Source organism: Notechis scutatus, chromosome 3 (assembly GCF_049901735.1).
Source record: "Notechis scutatus isolate UNSWTSFEM ecotype Mainland chromosome 3, rNotScu1.2, whole genome shotgun sequence".
Taxonomy (NCBI): domain Eukaryota; kingdom Metazoa; phylum Chordata; class Lepidosauria; order Squamata; family Elapidae; genus Notechis; species Notechis scutatus.
In genome coordinates, this window is record NC_142011.1 from 84,623,288 (window position 1) to 84,641,906 (window position 18,619).

The 18,619-nt window shown below is 41.6% G+C and overlaps 1 protein-coding gene across 1 annotated transcript in view; it reads right to left on the reverse strand.

The window, feature by feature from the left end:
• The window catches only part of SNX7 (sorting nexin 7), a 60,897-nt gene that overhangs the window by 39,553 nt on the left and 2,725 nt on the right, over positions 1-18,619 (reverse strand). The window contains exon 2 of the mRNA XM_026674088.2: positions 6,399-6,581. Within this exon, the coding sequence (XP_026529873.1) occupies positions 6,399-6,581 (183 nt within the window). The remainder of the gene's footprint in view (positions 1-6,398; positions 6,582-18,619) is intronic.

Consider the following 18,619-nt stretch of genomic DNA (forward strand, 5'->3'; position numbering starts at 1 on the left):
TTTCAGCTTAGCATTGCATGTGGCATGGCTTAAGTAGCCACATCCCAGCTTCTGAAAAATTAATCTTGCCAAAGCAGGATTTCTTACATTTGTACTAAAAAAAAAAATCCATGAAAAGCAAAGAGCTTCATCTCTGAATACTGTTATCATAATGTTTGAAGATCCAACTTCAAATACCAAAAAAAAAAAAAAGGAGTTGTGATGTACATATAAAATTCTCCCTCGTCATATCATCTAGCACAGGGGTATCAAACTCACATTATCACAGCTGTGTCATGTGACATATCGGGACTTTTTCCCCCTTCGCTAAACTGGGTATGGGCGTGGCCAGCACGTGATGCATCCGGCCCGCAGGTGGGGAGTTTGACAGCCCTCATCTAGCAAGTGCCAGGAAATGGGCATTCTCTGTCATAGCACCTAAAACAGCATCCTTTCAGGCCAGCGGTGTCAAACTCGCATCATCACAGACACATCACAAGACAAATCGCGATTTTTCTTCTTTGCTAAACCGCGTGAGGGCATGGCCAGAGCGTGATGCATCCGGCCCGTGGCCTGGAAGTTTGACATCCCTGTTCTAAGCATTTGCAGGCACCCACACATTACTGGCCTTTAGAATAGCATTAAAATATGGCTCTTATGCAACCCTTGGGTAGGGTGTTTGGGGAAGTCAATCATTTGTTATTATCAACATGGGGAGAAGACAGAAGGGGCGTTAGTAGACTTACCAGTGAACGCCCTTTCTAGACACGCTGCGATAGAGTCCAGCATTGGGTATAACTCCGCCCTCTTATGACGTGAGCTGAGCCTGCCACTATAAAAGGTTTGCCTCTGCTGAGAGCCCCAGCTTTTCTGGCGAAGTATCTTGACAGACTAGGATTGTCTCTGGAATATAAACGAACAGAATGAGCGTACAACCGCCCCCTACCTGAGAATACGAGACCAGACCAGACGGCCACAGGGTGGGGCTAGACAGTATCGCAGTGTGTCTAGAAAGGGTGTTCACTGGTAAGTCTACCAACGCCCCTTCTCCGTCACGCTGCTCTAGAGTCCAGCATTGGGACATACCAAAGCCTGCATGCCCAAGGGAGGGACTCGGCTGGTCCTCTTAATCTGACCCAGGAACCATCCGCTGGAGTACCCTTCGTCCAAATGCAGCCTGTGCAGATGCAAAGGAGTCTAGCCGGTAATGTCGGACGAACGGGGAAGGTGAGGTCCATGTAGCAGCTCTACAAATTTCTTCGATTGGAGCCTGCGTGGCCCAAGCTGCCGAAGTCGCTGTGCTCTAGGCAGAGTGTGCAGTCAGTTTCTTGGGAGCTGGCAAGCCAAGAGTTTCATTTGCAGTACAAATGCATGCTCTGATCCACCTACTCAACATGGGAGATGAGGCCTTAGACCCCCAAAGAGACAGGTTGAAAAGACACAAACACTGACTCAGTTTTGCGAAAAGGTGCAGTTTGTTTGATATAAATCCTGAGTGCCCTTTTCACATCCAATGTGTGCCACTGACGTTCCAATACAGGTTGGGGTTTGGGACAAAAGTCAGGGAGAACAATGTCTTGAGCTCTGTGAAACCAAGAGTTAATTTTTGGTACAAATGAAGGGTCCAGACGCAAAACCACCCGGTTGTCATGAAACATACACAAATCTGGCTTTACTGAAAGGGAAGCTAATTCAGACATCCTCCTGGCTGACGTAATAGCCACCAAGAAGGATACCTTCAGAGTTAAGGATACCTTCAGAGTTAAAATACGGAGGCCTACTGTTCATAAAGGCTCAAAAGGAGGGCCCTAGAGAGCTTGGAGAACCTTAGGTAAGTCCCAAGTGGGATACCTATGCACAATAAGTGGTCGCAGATTTGAGGCTCCCCTCAGAAATCTGCAGATTGAAGGGTGGTGGGAGAGGGATGCGTACCTGTCCCATGAAATTACCGAAGCTAAGGCCACCACCTCCCTGCGGAGGGTGTTAGGCGCGAGGCCCTTGTCCAGCCCGTCCTGGAGAAACGGAAGGATCCCTGGAACAGATGCTGAAGAGGGGTTCTGGGCTCTCTCCGAGCACCAGTCACTGAATTTCCTCCAGGTGGCATCATAAAGTTGGGTTGTAGACTTTTTACATGAAGCCTATATTATGTTAATTACACTATCTGAAAGGTTGGCCTCCTTCAACAACTTCCACTCAACTGCCAAGCGGTCAACTGGAGTGGTCATTGGGGTTCTGGATGCAGAAGGGCCCCCTGACTGAGAGAGATCCGAGAGGCCGGGATTTTCCAAGGACTCTGAACAGACAGGTTCACCAGGTCCGCAAACCAGGGTCTCCTGGGCCAATATGGGGCCAGCAGAATCAGCTCCGCCTTTTCCTCCAACATCTTCCGGATGACTGCTGGGATGATTGGAAGGGGGCGAAAGGCGTAGAGGAGACCTGGGGGTCATCTGCTCTGAAGTGCATTGGTCCCCTCCGCTCCCTGGGTTGGGAACCTGGAAAAAAACCTGTTTACCTGTGCGTTCTGGGGAGTGGCAAAGAGATCCACCTCTGGAGTTCCAAAAATGTGGGACAATTCTATTAACCGGGGAGGATGGAGTCTCCATTACGAGTGGTCGATTTGAGATCGACTCAACCAGCCTGCCTGGGAGTTGTCAACCCCCGAAATATGGTCCACCCTGAGAGACAGAAGGTTCCTCTCCACCCATCTCCCCAGATGTTCTGCCTCCCGCGTCAAACCCCTGGATCTGGTCCCTGTTGACATGAGCCTTGGCCGCTATATTGTCTGTCATGACTAGCACATGGGACCCTGACACTAGGTTCCGGAAACTTCTCAGGGCGAGAAAAATAGCCCTGAGCTCCAGGATATTGATGGGAAGGGACCTGTCTGAAGACGGCCATTGTGCTTGGGCCATCCAACCCTGGGTATGTGCTCCCCAGCTGAGAAGGCTGGCGTCCGTGGTCACTACAATTCTGTCTCTCGCCATAACACCATAACCTTTTGTGATGGCCTGGGACTGCCACCATCGAAAAGACCGAAGCACCTGTGGAGAAAGCAGCACCCTGTGAGCAGAATGACTGATCCCCTCTCTTTGGAAGGGGAGGAGGAACCACTGCAAGGTGCGTGCATGTAGGCGTGCCCATGGCACAACTTTGATGCAGGAGATTATCTTCCCAAACAACTGGGATAGGAGGGAGAATGGAACGGAGTGACTTAGTCGAATTCTGTTGATCCACTTTTTGATGCTGTCCTGACGTTCCTGTGAAAGGAAGACTTTGCAGCTGACTGTGTCGATGATGACCCCGAGGTACAACAGTCGGGTCATTGGAGAAAGATGGCTCTTGATCAGGTTGATGGAGAAACCATGTTCCTGCAACACCTGCATTGTGATTCGAAGATCTCGTTTGGCTGCCTGGATGGAGGTAGATTGAATCAGAATGTCATCCAGGTAGCATTGGACACTCACAGGTAAGGCTCGGAGGGCTGCCAATGCTGCCAGGACCTTAGTAAAAACCCTTGGTGCTGATGAAAGGCCAAGTGGTAGGGCCCGGTATTGGTAGTGCTCACTGCAATAAGAAAAAGGGAGGAACTGGCAATGGGGAGGCCAAATTGGGATATGGAGGTAAGCCTCTGTGAGGTCTATGGAAGAGAGGAGATCGCCCTCTCGGATGCTCTGAAGAATAGAATGTAGGGTCTGCATCTTAAAACACCTGTATGGGATGAATTTGTTCAGGAGCTTGAGATCGAGGATTGCTCTCCACCACAACCCCCGAGGCCTTCGGGATAACAAAGAGGCCGGAGTAGAAGCCCGACCCCCGCTGAACCCATGGAACTCTTTCTACGGCTCTGATGTCCATCAGGTGATAGATAGCTGAGTCCATCAGGGCCCGTTTAGATGTGTCACAAGAGGTAGGACAGCTGACAAAAAACGATGGAGGGGGGGCGAAAAATTCGAGTCGAAGGCCCAATGATATTGTACTGATGACCCAGTTAGTTGATTCCTCCCATCTGGATTTAAAAAAGGTCAAACGACCTCCGATGGGAGGGGAGTGGATACAGTTACTTAAAGCGCCTGAATGAATGACCTCCTCCCCCTCGAAAGGGCCACTTATCCGAGAATTGTTGTTGTTTGGGTTGGCGGTCCTGCTGTTGTTCCCGACGAGGGGGATACGTTGTCTGGTTGCGACTGAAGCGAGGGGTGTTGACTGGCCTGAAGGTTTGCGTTCTGGGGTATATGGTGTGTCGAAAATCTGACCCCCTGGAGGAAGTAGACAGCACCTTTCTTTTGTCTCGTGTTTCCACCACGTACGGCTCTAAGACTGCTCCAAAGAGGTTTTCTCCTGAGCAAGGGGCCGCCGCCAACTTCCACTTACGCTTGGAGTTGGTCTGCCAGTTATGCATCTACAGCAGGTGCCCGGCAGACATGGAAGAGGCCACTGCCTTTGTGGTGAATTTCATGGAGCTTAAAGTGGCGTTGGCGGTGAACATGGCTGCCGCTATTATTTTGTTTAGGTCCTAGTGGGACCTAACATCGGGAATGGGAACTCTGTCCTGAAGTTGACACAACCAGTGAATAGACAACCTGGTAAAAAATGAGGCCGCGGTGGAAGCTTTCACGGCCCAAGCTGCGGCCTGGTGTGTGCGCTTCAGAGTTTGTTCCGACTTTTTGTCCTCTGGTCGTAAAACATCCTCCAGTTCCGTAGGGGTACCTGAGGAAGCGAAGGTGGCTAACACCGGGGAATCTACTGCTGGGAGAGCTAATGCATTAGCCAAGGTGGGACCTACATTAAAAAATCTCTTGTCCTGGGAAGAAGGGTGAGGCCCTGACAGGGGGTTCTCACACTGGTCCTTTACTACATCCAAGAACAACAAGGGAGATGGGAGAACCTCATTTCAGACCACCAGTTTGGAGAATAGTGCGTCTCCCTGGCTCGAGGGGCCAGCCTGTGGTTCCGGGGCCAATTCTTCTGGGCTTAACAGGGCTGTAACCAGAGCCTTCTGTAGTAAGAGCTGAAACAAGGAGGGGTTAAAGACAGCAGTTGTGGATGGTTGTTCTGGTTTGGTTTCCTCTTCATCAGAGAGGAAGGAGTCTTTAATTTCCCCCTCTTCCTCCTCTGCGGAACTACCCTGTTCAGAGTGGTAAGAGGATCCCCTGTCATCCTGTCCCTCCCAGCTATAAAAATGATGAGGGGAATACATGGGTTCCAAAGTGGGAACCTCCCTCCATGAAGGGTTACCCTGACAGAAGGAATAAAGGATACCTGAGCCTCCACCCAGGGGGTGGAGGAGCTGTTTGAGACCTTCAGCAATGCCCTGTCCGACTGCCACCGAAACTACTTCCTGGATGTCTTGGGGCCTGTTCTCCCGGGGAGGAACTATTTCTCTAAAGCCTCATGTCTTCTCTTTTCTGCCCTAAGTTTTGAGGAATGCTAATTAACTTAAGAGTCCAGAGACAATAGCTCATATGTCCAAGAGCTGAGTCGAAAAGCTGGAGCTCTCAGCAGAGGCGAACCTTTTATAGCGGCAGACTCAGCTCACGTCATAAGAAGGCGGAGTTATACCCAATGTTGGACTCTAGAGCAGCGTGACGGAGAATTGGCTGTTAAGCTACCCATAGGAGTTGTAACTGACTGACCTGGAAATCTGAAAAATAAATATAGCAACTTCCGCTGTATAATTATAAACGGAGTCATTATATTTTCTTGAGATCCAATAAGAGCACCTGCTGGTTGCATTATTTCTTTTCTTGAAAAGCATTCCATTTGCTATCCCACCTGCAATCAGGAATATGTTTAATGACAGGCAGCTTTGATATAGTTTAAATAAATAAGTAAATAGTCCCATTTGAAATTTCATGCAGTTTTAAAAGCAGTTTGCTACTACTGTCAGGGAAGTCCAAAACAGAATCTCTTTGGAAATCTGTTGCAATTATAATTTGGACAGCTGCAATCCTGAAAACACCTGGTTTGAAAAGCTTGCACTATATCTACTTTCTGGAACTAATGCAAATGTCATAACTGCTCTTATTTACTTTTTAAAACTTACTGTCTTCTTCTGAACACTTTACTCTGACAATTTGCCATGAACATCTATGTAAATAAAATCCATGCTCTTTTAGCAAGCCATGGAACAGGATGATATGTCACCCAGTTTTTTTTTAAAGTTCGTTTGTATTTTATATTTGTGGGTTCTCCAAAGTGAGCAGTTAAAGTTGATATTGTTATAGCTGATTTTTCTTCATTTTTTGGTCTAAAAATGCATTTGATATACTTTATATGTTGCCTAATGTTGCCATGGTAATTGGGGCAGCTTATACATTTATTGAATGGTCAATTAATAATTAAATCATGGTTTGCTCTACCAAGATCCATAAGGCCTTAAATTTTTTAAAAGTGGTACTTTACTATAAGAGGAAACAAACCTTGGTGACTATTCTGTAAGTGATGAATGTCTCAATGGCAGTAATATAGCTTTCTGGATCATCAACCGTTATGAAAAGATCCTTTCCTTCTGGTTCATCCTCAAATTTGTACTGATTTATCATCGAAGATGGAGATGTTGGCATCGAAGGACTGAACGAGTTCACCTCCATGAGTGACGCATCCTGTGAAAATAAACAAGGCAATGGGGGGAAAAGTCATCAGGGTTAAGCAAAAGATAATGCCATAAAAGCAACGTGGGACTGCTGCTATAATATACAATTGATGAATTACAGTTTGTAAGGCAAAATACACAAGTCTTATATTTCAGGCTCAGTCTGTTTTTTTGTTGTTAATGACTCACAGAAGACTAGTTGCCATTAATGAATGTCATGCTGCTTTGTCCAGGAGTTTGAAGGAAAAATGATATACCGTATTTATCGGCGTATAACACGCACTTTTTTCCCCCTGAAAATAGGGGGCAAATGATGTATGCGTGTTATACGCCGATATAATGTTAAGAAGCCTTCGGTGAATGCTGCTGGGATCGGGGATCAAGGACACAAATGAAAGAAGGGGAGGGAGGAAGCAACCGAAGCCTGTCCTTCTCTCTGGGTCAGCTCTCTCAGTCGCTCTCTCGCTCCTTCACCAGCCCAGGAAGAAACTGCTTCAAAGAAGCGGGGGGGGGGGCTTTTCCTGTCGCCGAAGCGCCCGTTTCTCCCCCACCCCGTCCGCCCGCCCGCCCGCAGTGCTCCGTTCTGCCTGCCTGCCTGCCTTCGTTAATGGTTGAATCGGAACAGCTTCGGCTGAGTAAAAGAGGCGAATAGTTATTATTCTCAGCCGAAGCTGCTCCCAAACAACCAGAAACTAAGGCAGGCAGGCAGGCAGGCAGAATGGGACACTGTGGATTGAAGCGCGCGCGCGGGGTGGGAGTGGGGGTGAAATTTCCCTCTTAAAATGAAGATGCGTGTTATACGCCTGTGCGTGTTATACGCCGATAAATACGGTATATTGAGTCAGTTCTGAAATTTCAGCTGAAATAATAGATTTACTTTATATAGCTCCTTATTTGGTGAGAAAGAACAGTATCAATAGTGCTGTGTGTACATACTTACAATTATGTCTCCTAGAGAAGTAACTGATAAAACATTACTGCTCTAGAACTGACCAGCCTTTTTTACTCCTTCTCTGTGTAACAATTATTCCAGAGTTTTTAAAGGTGGTTCCCTAACATTTCACTTTGTTGGCAAAAAGATCTCAGCCAGCTGTTCTTTTCTTTTCTGGCATGGAAAACAGGTTGCTCGCTTCTCAAAAATCAGCCAGAGAGAGGTGGAAAACATAGCAATCAATCAATGATCTACAATAGCCTTTCTTTCTTGAAAATACACTTGGAATTGGGGTCTAAAACTTTCCCTGGTCTCCAAAGTTCATCCATGTTTTCGTCTTCTTTCCAGCAAGAGTTCCCTTGTTAATATGGCACTGAATTTAGCCCTGGAGATCACTTTTTTCTTATACAATGCTGATTGAATCATACAATGGTAATGTTGCATGTATCTTTTCCTTGGAGATTATAATACAAAATGTTAAGCAACTAAAAAAGAACAATGGTGCTTCTGGAAATCACTGAATTGCTACAGAAGCCCTCATTTGCGCTCAGTCTTGCAGAACAGAAGTATAACACATGTACACAGTCTTCAATTTGGTGCTATCAAGACACATATATTTATTTAATTTTTATCCTGCCTTTATTATTGTTTTTAAGCAACTAAAGGCAGCAAATGTATTTAATACTCTTTCTTCTTCCTGTTTCCTCACAACAATCCTGCGAGGGTTAGGTTGAGAAAGAATGACTGGCCCCAAGTGATCCAGTCGGTTTTTCATGCCTACGGTAGGACTAGAACTCATGGCCTCTTGGTTCCTAGATCAGCACTTTAACCACACTATAATAACCAGTACGAATGTTTTTCTCAGTTTTATTATGAATTAAGTTGATTAACCAACTTAACTAATTTCAACCAGGCCACCAGTTTTCATGAGCCTTGCACTGTAATAATAAGGCTTAACCCAGAGATGATTTTAAGCATGTGATATTTAAAGAAGTACTTGGAATTATCCTACCCAATTTTCAAAAATCATACCTGCAGGCTTTTTGATCTTGAAGTGTGATGCATTTGCTCATTCTGCATTCCTACAATATTATGATTAACTTTCCTCATTCCAGGGGCAATTGACTTTCAAAGAATATTTGGTACGAAGTGCAACTGAATGGGATCCGTCTGTTTATGGAACCTTATATTGTGGTAGTTCAATAAAAAATGTTGTATAAAATACACATTTCTTTAAAAACAACCCAACAGCTCAACAACAAATACTACTATAATTTCTATTTCAGCAGCTGACAGGTCTACTGAAAGATACTAGTTCAACCATTACAGGCAATCCTTGACTTATAACTATTCATTTAGCAACTATTCAAAGTTACAATGGTACTGAAAAAACTGACTTGTGATTGGTTCCTGTGCTTACAACAGTCAAAATGGCAATTGGTTCACATTTATGATGGGTACAGCATCCTGGAATCACGTGATTGCTATTTGCAACCTTCCTAGTCAGCTTCAGACAAGCAAAATTAAAAGGGGAACCTGGACCACATGATTCACTTAACAGTGATTAGCTTAAGAACTGTAGCAAAAAAGTCACTTAACCACCACCTTGCTTGGCAAATTTTGATCCTTATTATGGTCATAAGTCAAGCATAAGTTGTAGCTGGTCACAAGGAACTTTCTTACTGTGGCATAACTGCTCTTCCAAGGAACACTTCAAAGACACTATATTTATTTAGACAAAATTTTATCCTTTGGAGTAGTGGTTCCCTCCCCCTTCATGATCAGAATATTTGTTGCTGTATATTGTTTTCCTGATTATGAGATTGGAGACAATTTTTTTATTATCAAGACCGGAAATTCTCCTCTACAGAAACTAAAGAAAAAGACAAAAAAAGAGAAAAGATAGATGTAGTTTACTAAAACCACAGAGACTTTTAAGGAAAGGCAAAAGAAACTTGAAGTGAAGTTGAAGGAGAAAAAAAATAAAGTAACGGTATAAAATCTGAGCAGCTCTGTCAAGTTCAATTTTCTTCTTTCTCCATTTTTCTGACCTCATGTTAAGTTTTCTGACCCTTTCTCTTACAGCTTGTTCCTGATGAATGCCCTTCCTTCTGCAATTCTTTCTCTTTTTATTATGTTCAAGCACCTTCTTACTTCACATCTATTCACTTTAGCTTTTTCTCTCTCTCCCTATCGATTGGCTTTTGTTTGTACATTCCTTTTCCCCTCCCTGTGCCTTCCACAATGTGTCTTCCACTGCTGATTGTAATCCTGCAGACAAACCTAGTTTAATTTTTATTTTTTGAAGCTGTGGGTATGTTGGAGAGAGATTGGCAGAGCCAGGGGGTGGAGTCAAGCAAGGAATCAGCCTGCAATCCCTACCCAGGCATAAGAGGGCAAACTCCAATTTTCCCTTTACTGCCCTTGAAACTTAACTAGTCTTATCCAGGTGCAAACTGTCCGTCTGAGAAGATTCCTGTATATAGGCTTGAGCAATAAACCAGTTAATTGGACTCTTCACATGTGGTCTTGGTTGTTCATGCCTGACAGAGTGATTTCAATAGTAATTTAAAGCATCTTCTCTCATTAGTCAGTTGTCATGGTTAAACTCATACATTTATATAAAGAAACCTACTGTATAATGTGGAAAACAAAGTCATGGACAGGTTACCTCAAGGAATTTTTTTTGTAGCTAAGTAACCCATCTCTTCTCACTTCAGTCATCTAGTATACGAATTAGCTCTTTCTCTTCAGTGCCAATTCTATCAGAACCTTTACATTACAGATTATTGGATTTATGTGTTCCGAATCCAAAAACAAAACTAATGAATCAATATAATCTATTAACTATTTTTGAAACTTGAAAGGTAACAGATAACGAGCAGCTGACGATTTATGGGGAAGGTAGTACAAAGGCTATTTAAAGCTAACATAAAAAGCACTCAAATAAGTAGTAGGGGTGTTTAGCCTATTATGCAATTCACTAAGAGAATGTAAGGAGTTCAGAGAGCAACAGGGGTATAGGGCAGGTTTTCATGAACTGTTTTACACAGTGATTAGCTATAGGAGGATAAAGAGAATCAGAGAGACTCTTTTCACCACAAAGAAATCCAGCATTTTGGAGGCTGCTTGCCACTGGAAAGAAAGTAGGAAATGTGTGTTATATGGGCCCCATTAGTTAAGGTTCAATGGCAGACAAAGGGTACCTTTTGCACAGATACCAATTCACTTGGGACTAAAAACAGCACATCTCTCCATTGAAAAGAGAAAAGAATTTATTTGCAGCTTGTGAAGATCAGGGTTAGATGGATCCTCAAATAGTTGGTAGGGAAAGAAAGGTAGACGTTCCTTATTAGTAACTGGTTTGTCAATGCTGTTTAATTGGATTTGGGCAGGGTGCTCCTTGGCTCCTGAAATACCAGTTCTCTTAGAGCCGGGGATCAAGACTAGTTTAAAGGCTGCAAAGTAATAAACCATACTGGATTCTGGCTGAAGTTGGCTGACTAGGAAAATCCAGGTCAGTAGATGCCCATCGGATATCCAGGAAAACTGGAAGGAAATGCACATTGCCGTAAGATCTAGCAATCTTCTTAGAGCAGCATTGCAAATCCAACTCAATGGACGGTCCTCTTCTTTTTCTGAGGAGGATTCTGGGCTGGTTCAAGTCCTCTTCGTGGGGTGAACTATATGTGGATTCCAATGACACAAAAGGTTTCTGAGATCCACCAAAGGCTGTCAAAGCTAAGGAAATATCAGAGCTGGCTGTCCCTTCTGCATTTCTTCTGAGTAATTTCAGATATGCATGGAGATAAGAAGAGGGGGAGAGCAACAGAGTCAAAAGTATTGCTAGTCAGATGGTCCTATCTGAAAAAAATAAAGAGACCAAGGACATGGCCAATGTTAAGGAAAAGGAAACACAACAAAATAAAAAGGGTTGGCATGAGGGTTGGGCCAATACCCCTGTGGCTATACAAAATAAATTTCAGGAAGCTGATGATCTTAAAATTATTCCAAATTATTTATGATTATCAAAACAGACTCCAAGGAAAAGTAATTGAAAAGAAGTTGTTTACTGGTTTGATTAACAGAAGGAATGGCTCGGGGCTCTGACATTATCTTATATGGATAGCATTTTGCTACATGTATTGCTCTTCCACTAAAACCCAGCAATCAGTGAGGCAAAGGAGAAAGAATTCAGTGGAAAGGTCATCCTTGCGGAAGTTTTTAATATAAATTTTATTCCCTGTCGCTACTAATATTTCCGAGGCCCTTTTCCTGCCTGACTCTGGTGTTCTGAAGAACAGAATGGTTATTTTGCAATCAGTGCCTTTGACCTCTCGGCTTACAAATTCAATATTCAGCATCAACTGAGGATAACATGCAGAAGGCTCTGTGTGGGGCAAACACTAGGAGGGAAATGCTGGAGGGAGAAATGAGGGATCATGGTCTTTGTTATTTTAAAATCACAATTGGGATAAGTCCACATCCTGAACCTGGATGGCAGGACCTTCCAACTTTCTAGAGAAGCATTGTTTCCAGGACCTTCCATAAATTAATTCAGAATCCATAATAGACTTATGTAATTATTTCCTTAACACCAATAACCTGTCTAGATCATACTTGACTAGTGTTCACCTACACTTCATCATTATTACTTACACAACTTTATCTCAAGCCACACTCACTGAGGTGTGAGTGAAGAGCCATGGTGATGCAGTGGTTAAAATGCAGTATTGCGGGCAAATTCTGCCGACTGCCAGCAGTTCAATTCTCACTGGCTCAAGGTTGACTCAGCCTTCCCTCCCTACGAGGTCGGTGAAATGAGGACCCGGATTGTTGGGGACAATATGCTGACTCTCTAAACCACTTAGAGAGGGCTATAAAACACTGTAAAGTGGTATATAAGTCTAAAAGCAAAAGCAAGTGCTATTGCTATTGTTAGCATGTAATTGTATTTTCATATCTTCGTATGAACGTTTAAGACTGAAAGAATGTGGATTGTCTAAGAGGCATGAACTGGGACCTGATCTTCTCATAACTCACACCCTTTGACTACACTATACAACACTAGCTCCCAGGAGGTCATTGGGCTAATTACCTTGAACTGATTTCAAGGAAAGTAATCTGATGCAACTAGAAACATAGTTTTTTCCTTAGATACAGTACAGAAAAGTTTTAAGAATATGAGTCCCAACTTTCATGTACAACAGGAACATGATATTCCTCACATTATCATCTTCTAAGACTTCATTCAAAGTTTTTGTGCTCTAGGGGCATCTTTATGCCACACAGCCAAGCATTTTCTAAAATGTACGTACTTCGAGTTTATATTTTGAGTAATAATCTGGATTATTAAACTTGACAGTTTTAAGATTCTCATTTTTCACTACTTGGAGAGCTATTTTATTTCCACTGAGCAAGCAGCAAGGAATGATATATGAAGTCAATTTGTTTCTAGGTATTTGTGTGCTAAGAAAATGATATTTTGGTTAGGCAGCAAACTTTGCAGATGAAAACATGGAGCAGTACAACAACAAGGGAATTTCCTTCCTATTAATATTGATTTTGCAGGAACACTTCTATTAATGTTTGCAAAATCCGGAGACAACAATAAGCTGTCTTTAAAATAAGCGATACAAGCATCTGAAGCGGTCTTTCAAGGCTTCGTTTTCTAACATTTTTGGAGTTAACGAAGTAAGCAAGCTGTATTCACAAAGGCTTGGAACTAAACACTCAGATGATTGGAGAGCTGGCAAACTGATCTGAGAAAGTGTAGGTACTTAACTGTAAAATAAGCTGAAGAGCTCTAAACGAAGGCGAATCTTGGACTGCGGTGATTTAATATATGAATTCCAAATGCCTGAATAAATCATTATGAACTGAAGCATTTATTTTCCTCACCCTATTGTCTCTATGAGAAAAAAAATGAAATCCCTCATTCCAGGACTCATCATTCACTAAATATAACGTAAAATCATTCCTAAAAGCTAAACCAGAATATCAGAAAATGGAGAGCAGAATATTTGTGATTACTTTTTCCCTTGTTCTTAACTTTCTTTTTCTACCAAATCCTCAGAGATCTCAATGCCACTTTCCACTTTGCAAAACACTAGATGGTGTTTTGTTTCTATATCCCCACCAAAAAAATAAATTTTAGGGGGCAAATAGTGGGTGAAAATTGTTGTTGGGGTTATTATTGCTATTATTATTAGTATTTTGTTTTTCTGAATCAGTCATAGCAGGTGGGAGGCCATCTGATCTCAGAAAATAATGCAAGATGCGATCCGGGCCATCTGATCTCAGAAAATAATGCAAGATGGGATCTGGTCAGTGAATGGTTAGGAAAAACCCTTGACTGTAAGAAAGACTGGGAAATTTTTAAAAAAAAAAAGTCCCAAAGAAGGGAATTGCAAATCATCTCCATATTGTTGCCAAGAAAACATTGTGGATGTGTTTCTACAGTCGTCAGAAATCCCACCTGACTTTCACATTTTTTCCTTCCTGAAGGAGCATGAAGTTCTTTATGAAACAATAATCCCAAACAATCAATAACAGAACCTTCTGCAGTAAAACATTAACAAAAATGAATACAGCACCCTCGCTTTCACTCATTTCCCTGCATTCAATAACCTCCTCCCAGATTAATGACTGGACAGTTTTTAGGAAGTGTTTCCCCTTTTTTCTAAATAAACTTTATGAAAAGAGGAAAAAAAAACCCAAAAAGATTCCCCACAGCAATCCAAGATTTAGTACTGCTTCCTGCAATATTTAAACAAAATCTTCATTTTGCTTAATATCTACAGTTTTTCTACATCTATCTGTTTCCAAACAAGGAAGACAGATTCCAAAAGGCACCAGTCCAAAATGAGGTTTTTAGGAAGTGATCTCTAGCTTTCATGGAGGTTTGGGCAGATTCCACTCTTGTGTTAATTTTCCAGTCCCATTGAGATTTTACTGGATTCACATTTGTTGGACTGTTTCCTGGTTCACACAGAGTGACTCATAAATAGAAATGCTGATTTATTATAAAGATTTATATAGCCACCCATCTTAAGCAATATTAAGCAAGAATGCAGTCACTTTATCGTTAAGATGGGCAGGGTATAAATTTAACAAACAAACATGAATTAATAGTTTCTTATGCACATTGATAATATGGGTAATTTTACAGCAGATGCAGTATGTTTATCCCCAGATATTTTGGATTCCGGTGCCCTTTCAATGCCCTGTGCTACCTATCTTTCCAAGTCATTTAAATATATTTGAGATATAGTGATCCCCTCTAAATCACCAGGATTTGTTTGTACAACACCCTATAATAGGCTTAAATGAAAGTGAGATTGGGTAATTTGTACTTCAACATGTTGTGTGACTGTCCTCAATTCAAACTTGGCAGAAGTCCAGCTAGATAAAGATCTTTACTACATATTAGAAAAAGATCACTTGAAGCAATTGATTGCCCTGTGTCAACATGAGAATATAGTCCCCTCTTAAATCTACTGCAATTTCAACCTGATATTTCTTTTTCCATTTTCCCATAGCTTAATAGATACCTAGGTGTTGACATCATCAACATTTATGCACTGGGAATAGTAATAAATTCCCACTGGGTTGGAAATAGTAATAAATTTGGGTAAGGTGATGAGAAGTTGGCAACGGAAAACAGAATAGGGAAGGGAGAATAGGTCAGGTTATCCCTTCCACGATATGAATAAACGTTACCCCACTTGTCTTGTCAAAGTCCAATCAAGAAACATTTGACAAATATCTAAGGTTAAATAACCTTATATATACTACACCCAAAGATAAAAATATTCACTTTTAGAGTTTACTGGAGGAAAACAGAAGAAAAAATGAAGATGATCCTGTACATAGAATGGGAATATTTCCTGATTAACTGAGTTTATTTTTAAACATTAGGAGATGTACAAATCATAAATGATTTATTAATGCCTTTTAGGATCATATTCAATAGCAAATCTAGTACTTATCTCTAAGATGCTGATGTTTAGATTGTTCGTTCCATAAATTTTTGTCATGCACAGTGTTTCAGGAATGAAAAAATATATGTTGTTTTGTATAGCTACTCCATGAATGTTATTTCCCTTAATTTTTAGGAAAACACATTAGAGTTTAATATTTGCCCTGATAAGCATCTAACTTCAAACCAGTGACTATAACAATGTTATAGCATAGAAAAGTTTTACATTACAGAGCTATCGTGGAAATAATTTAAGATTATCACCATCTGATTAGTAAATCCTCACACATCCAATCGTGGTTCCTGATAGATTACAAGTGCTGTATTAGTGACTTGTGGTCTTCCAGATATTGCTGACCTACAGCTCCCACCATTATTTTCAATTGTCATGCTGGCTGTGGCTCCTTTGAGTTTCAATTTAGATAGATCTGGAGAATTATGGATTCATTATCCCAGTTATCTATAGCAGGGGTCCCCAACCACTGGTCCCTGGACCGGTACCGGTCCGTGGATCATTTTTTACCGGGCCGCAAAGCTTGGCCGCCGCCATCTTGTTTCAACGGCGCTTCCGGGTTTTCGGTTGCTTCCGGGTTTTCGGTTGGAAAGTGCTTCCAGGTTTTAAGTTGGAAAGGCGTTTGGGTGCTCGTGCCTTAGTTTCGTCGCGGGGGGGGGCGGCTTCGAACGAAGAGCCATCCCGATGGCAGTGGAGTCTCGCGTTACTCAGGTACGGTCTGTGGAAGAATAATCGTGAAACCGGTCCCTGATTCAAAAAAGGTTGGGGGCCACTGATCTATAGACCTTCTTGCATCAGAAATAGCTCTTATTTTTAGTATTTGCCTTTGTTCAAGTTTATTGTACCACATAACTCTGGCTTTGGTTATAATTATTAGACTCTACTTTCGAAGCCTTCACTATTGTCTCATTTCCTATTTTTCTGTTGAACCACAGATTACTTCTTTGATACTGACCATCATGCTACCTCGTACTTTTTGGTTTAATGGATTGAATGAATGAATAAACGTGTTGTTTCATAGCAATGTGCTAAATCAAGAAGAAAAAGCAATATTTGGGATCATGTTTATTGGAAAAATAAAGAAACTTAAAGAAACAATATCTTAGCCCAAGACTTAACATCATCTTGGCTTCTTTGAACCAAGCAATAATCTATCTGATGGTCTTTTGGCAAATATATAAAATATTTTTCTTCAGGCATTTAATCTCCATTTCCTCAGGTTTTCCACACTGTACCTTATTTGCTAGCATAAGAAAGAATAATGAACTAAAACTATAAGTAGTAAATAAACTGAAGTTAAACCATGTCTTGGACCCGCTTAGCATCAAGGCTCTTGATATTTTGATCAAAGGTTCAAATGCACAAACTATTGCAGACACTCATTTCTTTTTTCAAAAATTCCTATTTGCCCTGGAGATCAAAGCTTGAGCTAAAGCAAAGAATATATAACAACAATGCTCAAATTGTGATATCAAAATCAGATTAAATTTCATTTACCATGGTGGAGCTTATTTTGAGTAGATTATTTCTAGGATTGAATGGATTCCTTGTATTTGTGATGTGACCTTTTTATTACTATCCTAAAGCATACATGAGTTATACTGTGAATGAGAAGTAACTTCTCTAGAGAAGGCTTTACTTCTGGGAAAGTTGAAAGAAAGAGAAAAAAAGACAATGACAGCAGCAAGGTGGATAGACTCAATTTCAGAGGTTATAGATGCAACATTGGAAGACCCGAAAGACCAGGTTAAAGGCATATTGTCATGGAGAAAATCTATTCAGGGGTCTTCAAACTTGGCAAGTTTAAGACTTGTGGACTTCAACTCCCAGAATTCCTCCTCCAGTCATGTTAGCTCAAGTATTCTGGGAGTTGAAGTCCACAAGTCTTAAACTTGCCAAGTTTGAAGACCCTTGATGTATGTGGTCATGAAGAGTTGACACCAACAGAATGGCACCTGTACATAATCAACCATAAGAGGAATTAAGAACTAACAACTGCAGCTGTTTCTTTCCCTGCACGTGGGCAAAAGGTTATTCATGTAGACAATGGATCTTCTGAAGGTTTGTAACATCTGCTCTGCTCATCCTTGACATTCTCTAGAGGTGCAGGATGGACAGCCATACTGAGTGTATCTGCTTTGCACAATCCTGAGAGAGGTTGTATGAGTATAAAGTACACAACATATGACAAAAATTTTGAAAACCTATGGCTAAGGTGACACAACTTGCAAAATTCAACCCCAGATACAAACAACATTGTTTGTTTCACCAGCTTGACTAGTTTTTTCACACTTCTGCTAATGCAATGCATCAGCCACACAGAAAGCACCTGTAGTAACTTGCCTGATTTTTCAACTGATAAGGAATAGATTTGTGAGAAAACAGCAAAGAAGATTCCTGTGAATTGGTGGCCAATTCTTTTTGGTAGCTGAGAACATTTAGTAGTAAAACTAGAGAGTTATTTAAGTTACGTGCAACTTTCAGTTTCAATTATGACTGGTTTCCTAATAAGCAGCCGCAGAATGCTAACCACCTTGAGAGAAAAAGAGGAACTAAATTGGCCCTGCATCCCTTCTCCTTCCAAGTAATGTAACTAGGGCAATATATAAAACAACAAAACTCCCCAAGTCCTGATTTTCCCCAACTAATTCTCAGTCAATCTGTTGAAAGAGAATTCGGTTTTGAAATTATTTCAGAAGAGAAGAAAATTCAAAGATACATGTTATACCTGCACTAGATAGCCAAGGAGTGTTTGATAACTAGATAGCCAAGGAGTGCTTGTGGAAGTCCTGTTTTTCATGATACAATTATCTCTTCAGAGGTCTGCACTCGTTCCTTGTTTCCAAACCTTCCATTAAATTTCAAGGGAAAGCATTATAAAAGAACTCTTTCTGTGATCCCCTCTCTTCTTCCAGACTGGAAATGAAAGCCAATCAGAAAGGCTTCAGGAGGATATGTGGCAAAATAATGATATAGCAACCCCATCCCTACTCTAAGCAGAAAGTTCAAAAGCACTGTAAAGAGAACTCTGAAAGAAATTCTGAAGCACTCAAAAGTAGAAAAACAGGAACCTCTTTCTCATTAGAAAACTTTTGAGAATTGCTAGGTCCATTTCAATACATG